Below are 16,827 nucleotides of genomic sequence, written 5' to 3'. Positions count from 1 at the left end.
TATTCTTCTTATCACTATATGGAATTCTGTGCAATGAACTAGCCAATCATTTATTTGGCCATTTCCCCATTGACACATATTTAGTCAGTTTCCAATTTTACTAACTGTTTTATATTGTTCTTGCAAGTTGGGGTTTGAAAATCTTTTATTCCTTCTCTCATCCATTCAGTCGACATGCACCTATTTATAATTTCATGAAACCCGTTGTTGCACAGAATGATTTCTCTGGATGAAAAGCACTTGGAAATTACATACCTTTGTGGTACACTTGCAGTGGAATAGCAAGAGTTGAAACTGGTCCCTCTGGATAGGGTGGGAGTTTCTGAAAACTGATGCAAAGATCTACAGTTGGGAAAATACCAACAGTGAGATGTGTTGATTTAGATAGTCTCCTGGGAGGTCATTGTAAATCTTTTCCTTCCAGAGCAAACATTTGCATTTCCTCTTAGTTTCTAATAATCCCATAATGGACACACCTTCGCAGAAGAGAGCTTGCAGTGGAGGAGCTGCTCCTGTTTTCCAGAGCGTTGTATTACAGAAGGTGTGAGAATTTAAGTGTTAGGTGCCCGATAGTGCTCATTATGAAGGTGGCAGAGTGTCTCTCTTTTGACAGATGGCATATCATTGGGGAACCTTTCAGGAACACAGCTTTGCTAGGCGCCAACTTGTGGGAAGAAGTTAAAATTATATGCTGAAAGAAGTACCTCCGGCAGTCACTGAAGCAACTCTACCTTAATTCTCATACTAGTGAAGGGTTCATATCTCATGGCTAATATTCTCTAAGTGCTAACTCCAGGGCTACTGTAGCCAACCATATGCAACTCTAACAAACTCCTTTACTGGAAAAAAATGAACATCACTAACCAATAGGCCTGCATTGTAGATTATTTGAAAGTGCTTCCAAAGAGAATGGAATTCTGTCATAATATAGTTCAGCTTTATATCTATAGCTCAGCTATACCATGGATCACATCTAGCCCCATCTAATATAATAGCCAGTTGGCATAAATTTAGAATTTATTAAAAATACAATACAGATATCAATGTTCCAAGGAGAACAAGTTATCCTACTTGGGTTGCTGACTTTCTTGTAGCTACATTTGGTAAGAATAGTTGGGCCCTGACCTTTAATTCCTTCTGTTCTGTAAGGTTGGGAAAGTGTGTTTCTCTGGATAACAAAAACTGGTGTTAACAGACAGTTGAGCTCCTTGAGCATCAAGGAAAGTCAAAAGAGATTCTTTTACTTCTTGCCCCAACTCAGTTTTCATTAGGCCTGCCGTAATTTATTTTTCCTTCTTCGTTTGAGGGTCACACCTTATTTTGTGATGTGCAGCAGGGCAACCCAGAAGCAGCTTGCCCTTGGGTCCCAGGAGAACCCACATGGAGTCACTGTTGTAATAAGCCATGGAAGCATGAATAGGTCACGGAACATGGCTCTCATTTTCCTTCTCAACAAAATCAGAGTTGCCTGAGAGATTTCTATGGTCGCTTTTAGCTCTATGATTCTATAAGTAGCAAAAACAACCAATCCTGTAGGAGAAAAATCTAAGGCAAACAGCATTCTAGGTGTGCATTGGTAGCAGCAGGGGCATGCAGTACTGCATATTTGGTTTACAACTAGTTGGAATTCTCCTGAAAATGCGAGGGTGACAAAAGCACAGGAAGCAGAGTTCCTAACCTGAAAGAGCTCTTAGTCTATTCCAGCGGTTTTAAAAACAGAGTATGCCTGAAAAAGTCATCTGGAGGACATGCACAAATACAGATTTCTGGACGCTACCTCCAAATGTTCTGGTTCATTAGGTCTGGGATGGGGATTGGGAATGTGCATTTCTATGAAGTTCTCCCATGATGCTAATGCTGGTGTTCTGGGCACCACACTTGAGACCTAGTATTTCCTCCAAAGAAGAGCCTCTCACTGCTTTCTACCTAACATTGGAAATTGTATATCTTGTTGTCCAGTAAGTAGAATGATACTCAATTACATTAGCCAAATGAAAACACTGAATGTAACTTTTATAAACAGGTCTTCATGAACAGTTACAGTATAGTAGAATGTCATTTATGCATATGTTCTAATTAAATTTCCCTCCACGTCAACATTTGTTGATTTAATTTACTCACAATTTTATGATATTTAAGGAACCTCTATTTCTCTCAAAGCTGCTGTAAACATTCTAGGCACTGTGACTAAACTAGTGACATTTCCTGAGATTCCAAGATCCGTGGCACTATTAAGAAAACTTCCCTACTTCTCTTTTATTCAGCAAAGGTGTGGCTGTACAATATTGTTATGAAGTAACACTGATTCTGCTACCTACCTCATGTAGTCTTTCACAGTCATTTGAACCATCCCTTGTTCATGCAAAGAAACTGCAACAACAAAAAAAAGTAGAAGGGAACTTTATGTCCTTGTATCTTATGGAAGATTTGCTCATCCCCAGATGAATCCAAGGTAGAATTGAATTTCCATATATCAGGTTATGTGGGCATGAAATATAAGGTATCTCTGTGGTGAACAGACAGAATGAAATTACTGGCTAAATTGTATGACAAGCACATGGAGAAATGTACTGGCTCAATAGAGAGGGAAGTTAGTGCTAAATGTAGTATTCAGCAAAGGTTTCGTAGAGGAAGTGGTACTTGTCTTGGAGTTTCAAGAATGGGGAGAATATGATGGCTGGAAAAGAGGTATCGCCCCTAAAAGAGGTATTGCCTTTAAAGAGAAAAAAGATGTCTACAGCAAGTGCAAAGCAGAGTGCTAGGGGTGGTCTGATTCACTCAGAGGGCATTTGGGGATGCTCTTTCATCTTACACGAAGTTGTGAAGCAAGTGTGGGGACAGGCAAAAAATAATACATGAAGGGCCCAGCATGTATTAAGCATATTCCCTTCATTGTATCATGTAATCCTTCCAACAGCCTTATAATTAGAACCTATCCTTATTTTTCAGATGAGAAACTGAGATTCACAGAAGTTTAGTAACGAGCCCATGGTCAGTCAAAAGTAGTGCATCAAGGAATTTATTCTTACCTTTATTATTGATTTCAACAATAACATTTACTATTTATTTAGCACTAACTTGGTGCCAGGCAATATGATAAGTGTATTACACACACAATCTCTTGTAATTCTCACAACAAATCCCTGAAATAGATATTATTGATCTCCCCTTAACACAGAGCAAAACTGAGCCTGAGAGAGATTAAATAAATTTCTCATGGCCAGTAGGATGCTGCAACTTATAGCAGCTTGCTGTTGTTGTTTCTGTATAACACCATACTGCCAACAGAGCGTCTTGCAGCTTATTTGAAAGCAAGAAAGATGAGTCTATATGTATGTATTAGGATGTGAATAACCATGAAAGGTTTCTGAACAAACAAGTAAATGTGAGAAAGATGATGCTGAATGTTCATTTGCCTGATAGTGTGCTGAAGATAAAACAGAGGAAATAAATATTGGTTACCAGAGAGGTCACTGCAAGATTCAGACCCAGCATCATGATATAACATGTGCCTGACACCTGCAGAAGAAAGTGCTTAGCATATGGAAAAATTCCTCAGAAGTTCACCAGTGTTCTCATTTCGGCTTACTCGTTGCTCTCCTGGGCACAAATGTGTGACATATATGAAACTGGGAAGTGTTGCCACGCTGTACTTCTATGAGAACATAAAGGTTTTTACCATAAGAAAGATAAGAGAGGTTAGGAGACATTTTGGAAAAGCAACCCTGAATGATTTAAACATATGAAAGAATACTGAAGAGAATAAAGGGCTAGGGTTCTTGTCTGAGTAGAGGGTCTAGAAACAGACCACAGGTACCTGTGAATTTGTTTCTGAATGCCAGATTTTCGGGGTGGAGATAAGAATACCCACTGTTTTCAGAAGATTTTCAAAAGGCTCAGTGACACTGTTAAATGGAAAAAGAAGACTGGTCTAGAATGATAAAGGCTGGAGATGTGTTACTGACTTGCAAGTAAATAGTAAATTTTTTTTTAAGACAGTCATGCTCTGTCACCCAGCCTGGAGTGTAGTGGCACAATTTCAGCTCACTGCAACATCTGCCTCCCGGGTTCAAGTGATTCTCGTTCCTCAGCCTTCTAAGTAGCTGGTATCACAGGCATGGGCCACCACATCCGGCTAATTTTTTGTATCTTAGAGATGGGGTTTCACTATGTTAGCCTGGCTGGTCTGGAACTCCTGGCCTCAACCGATCCACCCATCTCATGCCTGTAATCTCAGCATCTCCCAAAAGTGCTGGGATTACAGGCATGAGCCACCACACTTGGCAATAGTGGATTCCTAAGTAAGCTCAGAATACAGGACTACAATTTAAAGAGGTAGTGAGAAAATAGATACAGTAATGTCTCTGCTCCACAAAACAATTGTAACTCTCATCATAAGAGTCAGGCAAGATGAGAAACAGAATGGATTTTAAAGATAGTGTGTGGGAATATGTAAGGCTTTTGTGCTATCATTCCCAGTGCTACTCCCATGGCAGACATCATTGCCAATTTTGTCACTTTCTTACCAATTCTTCAGGAAAACCATGACAAACTGATTGGAATTATCACAAAAGATTGAGTAATTTACTACTCTTTGTTCAGAATAAATTTCATGAGTGGATTTTTGAAAAAAATAAAACAGGGTAAGCTGGGGTACATATATAAACTTGAGAAGCTAAAAACATAAAGAGAATATATAAATGCTCATCATAAAACGTTCTAGGGAGCCACTGTCAAGGATGGAATATCAGAGTGAATGACCATTATTAGGAAATAAGTGTGATGTTCCAAAAATTTTCTATGTGACATTTTGTGACAAACATTTATGTAAATGACAATAGAATGTTTGATGCAAACTTATGCATCAAGTCAGAAATGAACTTAGAACCCTGGTCTTTTTTCCCCATTACCTTCGTAGTTCTAAAATACCAGGTTTTATGATAGGAATTCCACAATCATATAAAATCTTTTTCAAAATTCTAATAATTTAAATTGACTTAAAAAGAGATGCTCTGAATGTAGTGCTCTCCCACTTAGCTCTTCCCTCACCCACTGAGGCACCTCCAGGAGCCAGAGTTTGATTTGATACCCAATTTTCAGCAAGGCAGGCATGGCTAATCCATTGCAGCATTCTCGCTCACTGCACTCAACTCCGTCTCAGAGCTTCTGAAACTCAGAAAACCACTGCCAATTGATTGAAGCTGTCAGATGAGAGAAAGCGTATTTGCCACCTTATTAATCATGTCATAGATGCAAGCACAGTGTAATTTTTAGGCAATCATATTGTAATGACTTGATGCCACAATGAATTAAATAAGCTGCCTAAATGGAAGATAAAATAAATATTTATGGTTGCAAGCAATTTTTAAAAAATTTATTCCTGCCCCCTTTCTACCAGCAACACTTCTATCTACTAATTGCATGTAACTCTCAAAGTAAGCCTCCATTTGTGCCTGGTTTAGCTCATCTAGATAATTCTGGAGAGCTTTTGAACACCTATTTTCACCTAAAACATTCCACAGTTCTAAGACATTTGGCTGCATATTCTGCCAGCACTGACATTCTTGCCACTGCTTTGGTCTTTCCTGTTTGCCTGCTATTGCTCTGGGTTTCCTAGAATGTGTGAATAAATGTGTACAACAGGCCAGGGACCTGGCCTTGTAGCCACAATGCATTGCACAAAATGTCAGAGGAAATGATCCGTTTTCAGATATTGATGAGAAGAGCCAGCTCAGCCTTGCTGAGTTTTCAAAAACCCTACCCCTGAAGAAATTGAGTCATCCAGAAAACCTAGTCATCCAGAATTTAGAGCCCTTCACCCGAGGCTTCTTGAAGGGATTCTAGTGCCCACACAGATCTAGTGGACACACTCCATGGACCACACCCTCTGTCCTGTTGCCTGATCAGGAGCAATCTGGTTGCCAGGGAACTATGCGTACGCTCCAAGAGAAAAAGTCCCTAACAGTAACATGTTTGCTAGGGAACATGCAAAGTGGACCCGTTTGGGTCACAGTGGGGTGTTTTCTGGTCTGATAACACATATGAAAGCCTTACACAGTTTTAGAACCAGCTAAGGAAAGGGCTTTCTTGCCTTCCACAGTACAATTAGTATCCTGTGAGGCCCAACAGTCACCAATAATTAGAGGGTGTCAGGTGGGATGTTTGACTCCCCTCACTGGAATCTCACTCTTGTAGATGTACAAAACAGCTACCAGACTCCTTTACAGACAGAGTCTCACTTTGTCACCCAGGCTGGACTGCAATGGTATAATCTCAGCTCACTGCAAACTCCACCTCCTGGGTTTAAGTGATTCTTCTGCCTCAACCTCCCTAGTAGCTAGGATTAGAGGCATGCACCACCATACCTGTCTAATTTTTTTGTATTTTTAGTAGAGGTGGGTTTTACCATGTTGACTAGGCTGGTCTTGAACTCCTGATCTCAAGCAATCTGCCCACCTTGGCTTCCCAAAGTGCTGGGATTACAGGAGTGACCCACCACACCCAGCCTTTACTGTTTCTTCTTGATCTTGTTTCAAATGATACAAATATCTGTCTAATGACAGTACATTCAGACATACAGCCTTTTCTGCTGCTAAGCTTAGATTTTGGAGAAAACCAAGGCAAGGAAAACTGAATATGATTTTTTAACCTCACAAGATGAACCTCATTTTAAAAATTGTTATAAAATCATTAAAGATTTATTAGTTTTATTTTTTGATTTCCATTTTACTTTCTGGGCTCCCAAGGTCCTGGGAGACCGAGGGGTATTTTCACAGTGTTACTGTATGTTTATTTCCTGATCATTGCAGAAGCAGTGATAGGCTTTTCCAACATTTAGACCCAGGCAGTTGAGAGCCTTGTACAGGGCAATATGAAACCATTATTCATTGCCTGTTGGGGGTTGTTTAGTTTTGTGTTTCCCCATTTTGTTAAAATTGTAAAGTAAATTTCCTGGGGACTGAGGATGGGTTTGTCAGGACCAGGTCCTCCTGCTTCCCTTTGCCTGTTTTCAATAATGAACTTGAACGGAGAGGTGCAAGCTGGTGGCTCATCATGTGCCAGTTCTCACAGGGATTGGGATTGCTAGACTTTCCTTAAAACTTGGAAGAGCCACAGCCCCAGCCCAGGTGTCTTCAGGGCAGCAATCTGTTGAAGGCAACAAGGTACTCTCCAATTTTCTGCAGTCGCTATTCCACTTGCTTCTATTATTAGCAGTTACCTGTCTGGTTCCTGGAAGCATTTGAGTCTGCTACCTCTGATTAGAGCAGAAAGCTCACGCCTAGGGAATGCCATCACAGGACAGACAAACGACTCCTGTTACCCAGATATCTGCAGCTTTCTGCAGGCACTAGGCTTGAGGCTGCCACAGGTAGTTCACATGTGTACCTGCATCCCTCACAAAAGACCGCTCACCAGGTCTTCCTTAATTCTATACTGGCTTCTCTAGTGACTTGGTTTTGATATTTTCCCTATTTTTCTTCCCCAGGATACCCTTGTTAGGTTTTTTAAAACCAGGTTTTACTCTCTAAGAGTGTTTGGGGAGGGAGAAAATAAAAAAAAGTCCTGCTATCCCCAAGTTTCCTAAGGGTTGCTTTGGGGAAAAGTTAAAGTGAGAAAAGAAAATTTTCCCAGTCTATTCAATACAACTCCTTCCATGGGTTAAAATGTCAGTTTTAACTCCCTTTTAGAAACTCGAGTCTCCAGCCACCCTCCCCACTGTTAGGTGGACTTCTGCCATCTGAAGCAGCAGACACCGCACTTAACCCTGCAAAATGTATTACTGGAGAAGATGCAGTTAGATATGCAGAAGGCACTAATTAGCACCTTTATTGGCTTAGAAAGCATTTTTTATTTTGGTTTTCCTAAGCATTTCTGACTGATTCATGGAAGACATTTGGTTCTTTGGAATATCGTCCAATAGACTAATCAAATTACATTTTTGCAGGGCTCTGAAATAATAGCATTCTACAGCTTTCTGTAGATTTAACTCCTGCCTGACTACGACACACAGCAGAGGCAGGCAGCAGCGTTGGTCTCGGTCGGCAAATTATTAACCTATCTTATTTAAAAGAAAGACTTTACACTCTGCCAATACTCATGCTCAAAACCTTAAAGCTCATTGGGATGCTTTGCTCTTTTTCACCCACTTACCTGTTTATTTCCAGATGTCGTTGACCCTTCCTCCCCATTCCACTGTCGACCCTTATTGTAAACTCTCGTCACCTCAAGCCTGAGTTCATCATAACTTCCCAACATGTTCTCTCTCCCCACTGCCAGGATAAACACTGCATCTGTCATACGTCTCACTACAGAGTTCAGAACTCACTATAATAGAGTTGGCAAATGTGTAACATGCTTGCTTCAACTCACTCAACACCGCACCTGTGACAGTTACCACTAATCATCACAAATTATTCATGACTTTTTCAGGTGAATAAAGATAGGGTGTCAAAATGCTGCTCAGCCCAGACCACAGGTACAACTACCTATCCATTTGAACTAGAACCTGAGACGATACTCCTGTGTCATCTCAATCCTAAGACATCAAGTGTGATTCCATCTTTCAGGATTTTAAGAGATTTATAACCTGACCTCATCCAATCTAACAGAAAAACTTCTGCCATTGCTCCCTAGCATGAAACCATTTTTCTCATCTGATCACCTTGCATATGCTTTTCTGCACATATTCTTCTTTCTTCTCATTTCTGTGCCTTTGTCCAAACCCCTATTGCTTTCAGCAAATTAATTTTTCTTGCTTTGCCTCTTTGTTTTTTTCCAAAACCATATCCCTCTTTCATTTACTAGGTCCAGTCTCACCTCTTTTGAGAAGATTTCCCATCATTATGTTTTACTGAGATCCTTTTGTTGACTAACTTTTGAGAGATCAGATAACTTACAAATGATTCCTGTCTCAATGGGGCTTATAATTTTGTCAGTGAAATTGATGATATCCCTAACAATCTGAGGTGGCACTGGCCAAGAGCCACATGGGTGGAACCTAAAATGCATGTTAGTGGCATTCAGAAGAAAGATTCAGTATCAGTGCAGAAGCCAGGAAGGGTCTTACAGAGAATATGGGCCCTGGGTCAGGTCCCAAAATAAGGAGAGGAAGAGAATAGAAAAGGAAAGACTTTAAGACGGGAGGAAGTGGATGAAGAAAGATAAAGAACTAAGAATGTAATGAGAAGGAATAAGACTAGAGGGTCTTATAGAAAAGCTGGTGTAGGTTGTATTTGAATTATAATGATCCTGGACAGTTAAAGTGACATTCCGGAAAGCAAAAGTCATATATTTTACGTCTTTGTTCCCTTCACCTAAAACAGATCATTGTTATGAGTGTTGGCACCTGACAAGCAGTAGGGGAACACCTGTTATGTTTACTTGGATTTACTTTGACTTTTTCTTATAATAGAGGCCACACAATTTATATATTTTATTTTATAAGTTCTTATTTTGAAACAAATTTCTTTTGAAAAGAAGTAAGTTTATTCTTCCAGGACCTCCTGGGGATAGAAGAAGAAATAACTAAATATAAAAAAGACAAATGAATTAACCGCCTATCAAGTAGTAACTGGCACCAAGCGTATCTTTGACAGAAATTGTCTTTTTGCTGTAGGAGTTACTTCTTGTCTTTTCACTCACAGTTATGCTTGGATGTGTTGTTAAAACAAGTGCTAATTATATAAACCTATATTTTACATGTGCGCTCTTTGTATAAGTTTTATCCTTCCATTATAATGACAATGCACTCTCACTTGCATTATAATCCTGGCATTAAAAGGACAATGCATATAGCACTGATGTTTAATTCGTTTTCTGGTGGTGGGAAAGAGTTTGCTATGAACCAGATACTCTCTCCAGGCCTTTTAAAATGCATAGCTTTAATATGGAATCTGAGATTAAGAATCTTGAGAATGAATTTGCAGCCTAGGAAGAGGGACTTTAACGTCTATGTCCCTGGGCTCTTCAACACCACTATTGACCTCAAAAAGACTCTGAATGTTCTACCTTGTGTTTGTAGTTATAGGAAGGTCTGTGGATCCTTATTCAGCCCAAATTGAGAATCAAACATGCTTGCTAGTGTAGTTGGTGACCACTAAGAAGAGTTAATCTGCCCACAGAGGTAGCAGTTCTTGGAAAAGAGAAAGAAGTTGAAGGATGCCCATGAGGCTCTTCCCTGTAAGTCATCCAGGTGAATGACACCAAGTGAATGGCACCTGTCTACCCTGAGCAGACAACGTCCTGGAGATGAGACTGTCAGGCCATTCAGCTAAGATGTCCTAACATTTGCCAGAAGACAGAACAGAAGATGAGATTCCATCCTTTGGGAAGTGCTTCAGTGAGACTCAGAATGCAAGCAGCAAGGGGAGCTGTCCAAACTTTTGCAGTTATTGAAATTCATATAAAAAGAAGGAGCACAGGAAGGCATCCGTCATAGCTAAAGGGAGAAACCCAAATCATTTATATTAGCAAATGATCTTGGGTAAGCAATATTTTTTTTATTGGAAGAGATTTCAATACCCCAAGAGAAGTCCCAGAGCAGAAGGTCCAGGCTCTGTCCACAGCTTCAGGAAGGCCAGGGGAAGGCACCATATGCCTCAGTACATCTCAGCCGCCAATCATTCCCATCAGCCTACACACCTGGCTGCAGCAGCTTTCAGCTCCTGAAGAGAATACCCTCTTTGCCTTCACTTTTCTTGCAGTCATCATTTCAATTAACTGTTCCCTTTTCCTCTCAACTTTCAAAGCAGTTTTCTGTTGTCTCCTATTCTTCTAATACCATTACCGCTTGAAAGCCATACTATCTTCTCGCCACCTTTCCTCTGAAATAGCTCTTCTCAAGGTTGCCAATGGCCTCCATTGCCAAAACTGATGACCGGGTGTCGTTCCTGCTCATAAATAATCAATTAACAACAGCTGATATGTTGATCTCTCCCACTGTGACACACTGATTTCACTTGCCTTTCAGATTCCTTTCTCTTGGTTCCCTTTTTACCTCATTGCCTACCTCTTCTCCTTTGCTCCTTCACATCTTTCTGGCCTCTTCTTTGTCTGCACTTACTTGTGTGCTCTTCTGTCTATAAATACCATCTACCGGTCAACTAGTCCCAAATGTGTGTGTGTGTGTGTGTCTGGATATAGATATATATATGTGTGTGTATGTGTGTGTGTGTGTGTGTATATATATATATATATATATACACACCCCCTGCTTCAACTCTTTCCAGCCTCCTCCTCCCATAGTCAACTCCATGAACAGCAGCCAGAGTTGTTCTTTCAAAAAGAACCAGCTAACACCACTTCTTTCTAACACTTTAAATGATTCTCTTCTGACACAAACACACATATATATGTGTTTATATATATATATATATATATATATATATATATATATATAAACACATATATATGTATGTATATATTCCTGGAGCATTCCTCTGAACTCCAGATTTGTATTTCCAACTACCTACTCAATAGTATCTTCTTGGATATCTATTAAGCATTTGAATCACAACATGCCTAAAATTGAATTTCCTGTCTCCAAAGCAAAGCCCTATCCTTCTTTGTTTTTCCCATCTCAACAAATTGCTATTCATTATTTCAGTTGCTTGGGAAAAATATTTTGCAGTCATCTTCGATTCCTTTCTTTCATATCCCATATTCAATTCACCAGCATACGCTGCCCTGTCTACATTTCAAACATATCAAGAATCCAACATTTCTACAACAATTGCTACTATCCTGATATAGCCCTAACCTCTCTCCTCCAGATTATCATATTAGTCTCTGAATTGGGCCCCCTGCTTCAACTCTTGCCAGCCTCCTCCTCCCATAGTCAACTCTGTGAACAGCAGCCAGAGTTGTTCTTTCAAAAAGAACCAAGCTAATACCACTTCTTTCTAACACTTTAAAGGATTCTCTTCTGACACTGAATAAGAGCCAAAATAATTACAGGGATATATGTAGCCCTAAATGATTTGACTTCTGGATCATTCTTTAACCCCTAGCCCTCTACTCTCATCTTTGCTTACTTAACTGCAACCATTCAGGCATTCTTGCTATTCCTGGACCACAGAGGACATATTCCTGCCCCCTGGCTTTGCATATGCCATCTTATTTGCCTGAAACAGCTCATTCTCAGACAACAAAGGTTCCCCTCCTTCACTTCTTTCAGGTAGCTGCTGAAAGGTAACCTATCTGAAATGCCTTTCCTGATCATCAATCCTCCCAGCACATTACATATTTATTTGTTTATTGTCTCTATCACCATTGCATGTATTGTTTTCAGCATTCTTGGTCCTAATGGAATGCCTGGTTTATAGGAGGCAATCAAAACGTATTTGCTAAATACTGAAGAGAGGAATAAAAGGGATATGTTCAAAACTTTGTGTGCCTTTGGGCAAGGAAATAGAGTTGACATTATGTTTGTTCTTAGGTCACTTCAGTCTAAAGTTCAAGGAGAGATATGGGCTGCAGGAAGAAGCTGAAAGATTATTTTCATCATGGGTTTTATGTGACATAAAATAATAGTAATGCTGCCTAAATCTCCAAAGTGCTGGGATTATAGGCGTGAGCAACTGTGTCTGGCCATGGAATATGAGTGTTTCTATATAATTCTGCAATAAATAAAGCACCATCAAAGCTGAAAGGCAATGACAGCGGTTCCAGAGGAGCAGAAAAACATGATGTTCAGAAAGTGTTGAAATGACTTTTCTATGTAGTGATACAAGAGGATTCTATTGGGGTAGTAGCAGGGGCAGTAGAAGGGAGCTCATTTATGAAAATGAGACAGCTAATAACTCCCAGAAATACTTAGGGGGCATATTTTGCAGATAGACCTTTGTCACCAAGAAGGGGACAATAATCCAGCAACATTTACGTACCAACGTTATTGTAACCTAACTTGTGCCTACAGGCTGGTGAGAACTGAGGCAAATTACAGTTATAGGAGTTATTCATAGGTTAATTTCAGGATAGCTTTATACTTCTTTCTTACTATTAGAACTGTTTCTAATTAGTATTTTTTCTTGGAATTAAAATCTACTCTATGTGCCTCTATATTGCAGTGGAACAAATTTTGGAGCATGTCTCAACATTAAAACCTTAAATTTAGAGAGCATTCTTTTTTGCTACCCAAAATTGGCTCACAGAAGTAAGAAAAAGCTAGACATAAAATTAATAACTGTTGATTTATACCAGTGTACAGTCATTAGAGGTATGCTAGTTTCTGGTTAAAAGAGCAGGAATTTTGAAATCAGACAGACTTGAATTCAAATCATCTCCATCTCTTATTGGAGGTAAAAAATACGTCTTTTTGAGGCGCAAATATACTCAAGATCTACTCTTTTAGACAATTTTAAGAACAAAATATGTTATTACTAACATAGTCACCATGGGTATACTTAAGGTCTCTAGAACCTAGTCATCTTATAACTGCAAGTTTATACCCTTTGACCAACTTTATGTATCTTTTTTAAGTTACGGATATAGACACTTGGCTGATATTTTAAAAAGTTAGTATCACACCACATCAAAACAGCTGAACTCCAGAGGACTGTGTTGTGGTCCCAAAAGGCTGATGCATAAAAGTCAGAAGGCCTGGAGGGAGAAATGCCAGTGACTCAACCCACATGGCCCATGCTTTGATTTTTCCAACAGGAATGTGGATACAGGGTGTCTTCGTCTATTTTCTGCTGCTATAACACAATACCGCAGACTGAGTAATTTACAAGGAAAAGAAGCTTATCTGGCTCACAGACGTGGAGGCTGGGAAGTCCAAGATCAAGGGGCTGCATATTGTGAGGACCTTCTTGTTGTGTCATCCCATGGTGGAAGGCAGAGGATAGGCAAGCACACAAGAGAGAGAGAAAATGGGGACCAAGCTCATCCTTTTATCAGGAGTCCACTCTCATGATAAATTAACGCAAGCTTGTGATAAATAACTCACTCCAGGATAAGGGCATTAACCCATTCAGAAAGGCAGAGTCCTCAAGACTTACTTACCTATTAAAAGTCCCACTTTTCAATACTGTCACAATGGTGATTAACTTTCAACATGGGTTTTGGAGGGGACATTGAAACCACAGCACAGGGCTTTCTTTCCAGTGGTTTCCATGCATAACATGTGTAGTATATTTTATTAGACTTCTAGAGGGGGAGCATGGCTATACAAACAAATAGATCTAAGCCTAAATCTCAACTCCCATACCTACTAACTGCGTGGCTTTTAGCAAGTTACTTTACCTTTCTAAGCCTCAGTTTCCTCCATGTAATATTCACCTCAAAGGTGGTCTGATAAGCAAGATAATGTATATATAGCATCTAGCATGTACACCCTCAGTATGCATTAATTTCCTTCCCCTCCCAGTTCTTCTGATGAAGAGGCTGAAGTGCCAAGGGCTTTACCTGGCATACTGGTGGTAAGCAAGGTACAAAATGGGCCAACCAGATTCCAGCTTAAAAAAAAATGAGTTTTGAGATTTTAGGTAGCTACAGATAAGCATGACAGCCAGAGAGTCCCAATAAAAAGCCAGGCCTCACCTTGGCCATCATAGAACCCAGCAGGGAATCAGGAACAGGACCATTGAAGCCTTATCCAACCTATCCATGCTTTTTGGACCTAGTCCAAGGCCTGAAGGCTCACTAGAATGTTTTCTGTGGGAGGCACTGGGTCACCTGTAAGATGACAACACTTAGATCTTGCTACTACTTTAGTATGCAAAGCCTCAGAAGTGATTAATAAGGAAACCAGCCTTAGAATGAACTCTAGTTAGTTGACTAGAGTCCCTTGGAATTTCATGTCTACCTGGAACCTCAAAATTTGCCATTATTTGGAAATAGGGTCTTTGTGGATAGTTAATTAGTTAAGATGAGATCACCCTGGAATACACTGGATCCTTAATCCAATGACTGGTGTTCTTATAAGAAGAGGAGAAGAAACACAAGGAGAAGAGGCCATGTAGAGATGAAGTCATAGAAAGGAGTCATGTAGCTGCAAGCCAACGAACACTGAGGATTGCCAGAGGCCACCAGAAACTAGAAAGAAACCAGGAGAGATTCTTCCCTAGAACCTTCAAGGGAGATCAGTTTTGCTTAAACCTTGATTTGGGGTTCCAGACTCCATAACTGTGAGAGAATAAATTTCTGTTGTTTTAAGCACCAAGTTTGTAATAATTTGTACTGCTGCCCTAGGAAATTAATGCGTCACTCTATATCTTTTCAGTATTTTATGAGTTTTGACAGGATTTTCCCTCCAACGGTGACTTCTTTTCTTCCTCCTCTTTGAGTCCTTTTCATATCCACAGTTGTACTCCCTGCCACCCTTGCCATGACCTTCAGGTTTCCAGTTTCTGGTACTATTCTAGAGTCCACCCTTCCCAGTGTGTCTCTCAGCTCCCCCAAGCTCAGTGTAGCTCTCTCATGAAGGCTAAAGCCAGTACACAGCAGGACTGATATTAATAGAAGGCTGGGTCTCCATTCTTCCACCTACCTCTAACCAGCTGTGACCAACAATCATGGCACTCAACCACTCTGTGCTGCAAATTTCTCATTTGCAGAAAAACAAAAAGACAGAGCCAACCATGCTACCACACAGGCCATGGAGTTTAAAATATGATTGATGAGAAAGGGCCTTGTACAAGCAAAGGCTCAATTAAACGTGTACGAAGCTATTCCATTATTATTAGTTTAAAAGCTTGCTGAAGATAAAGGACCTGGCAAATTGAGACCGTGCGTTTCTGATCTCAGAGCCATGCCACTTTCCCATTTTTCCTCCAGGTCTTTACCTCATGTTTGTGCCTTTGCAGTTCATTGACTTGGTTCGGAAGAGGAAGAGCTGTGATTTGTTTTTAATTTCTGGGAAGTGATGCTTTTGGTATACTTATTGATGACCCCAGAGCCAGTGTCAGGGCTCTCACCACAGCTAGTGCTAGAGAAGAGCTCAGAGGGATATGAAATGCTGGCTATATTTCTTACGTTTTTGCTTTTCCTTGAGTCTGAACCATTATGAGCAGAGAGGTACTTACATTTGATTTATTGACAAAAATCTTTACAGTATTTGGCATCATGGAACTTTTATATTAGAAAAAATAAAGAAGGTTGATGAAAAGGGAAATTTCAATGATACATATAGGTTTTCTTTTAAAAGTAGTGAAAAAGTTCAAAATTTAAACTGATGTGTAGTCAATGGTCAATTTTAATGTAAGATGACAGTAGAGGAAGTGAAATAATTAAAAACGGCAAAGTGACTATGTCTAATTATTTTTTCATCTATTAAATTCCTAATTTATGTCAATTTTTTTCACATCAATTCTTCATAACATTTCATTCATTTTGAAACATACTTTTTCACATTTTAACATCTATGAAATCAGGATATGTCTTAGCATCAATATGGCCTTTTATTTGTAATTGCCAGGATTTTTTTTCTACATGATACTTAAAATATGAATGCATTTTATAATTGAAAGGTCTTAGATTCTATAAAATATGGTATAGCATTTAATGAAGGTGGAAACTCTGAGTCCTGTGAATTTTTTTCTTTTTCTAATGCTTTTATCAAATCTCAGTGAAACAAGTATGATACACTTTCTGCCTCAGAAATATTTGCATGGTATGCTTTAGAATTCAGACTTTCATTCTTGAGAACAAGTGTATCATTAGAAAGAAGGAATATAGGGGCCGGGCACGGTGGCTCAAGCCTGTAATCCCAGCACTTTGGGAGGCCTAGGCAGGTGGATCACGAGGTCAAGAGATCAAGACCATCCTGGTCAACATGGTGAAACCCCGTCTCTACTAAAAATACAAAACATTAGCTGGGCATGGTGG

General features: G+C 39.7%; 1 protein-coding gene across 7 annotated transcripts in view; it reads right to left on the bottom strand.

Moving 5' to 3' along the window:
- The window catches only part of ITPRID1 (ITPR interacting domain containing 1), a 112,643-nt gene that overhangs the window by 70,623 nt on the left and 25,193 nt on the right, over window positions 1–16,827 (bottom strand). For all 7 annotated transcript variants that reach the window (XM_037737951.1, XM_037737952.1, XM_037737953.1 and 4 more), the window contains 2 exons: window positions 2,319–2,370; window positions 256–342 (listed from right to left, as the gene is read on the bottom strand). In XM_037737951.1, coding sequence (XP_037593879.1) covers window positions 256–342; window positions 2,319–2,370 — 139 coding nt within the window. The remainder of the gene's footprint in view (window positions 1–255; window positions 343–2,318; window positions 2,371–16,827) is intronic.

This window comes from Cebus imitator, unplaced genomic scaffold (genome assembly GCF_001604975.1).
Source record: "Cebus imitator isolate Cc_AM_T3 unplaced genomic scaffold, Cebus_imitator-1.0 Scaffold45, whole genome shotgun sequence".
NCBI classification, from domain to species: Eukaryota; Metazoa; Chordata; class Mammalia; order Primates; family Cebidae; genus Cebus; species Cebus imitator.
Note: the sequence above shows the minus strand (reverse complement) of the source record. Positions and strands in the feature narration are given on the sequence as shown.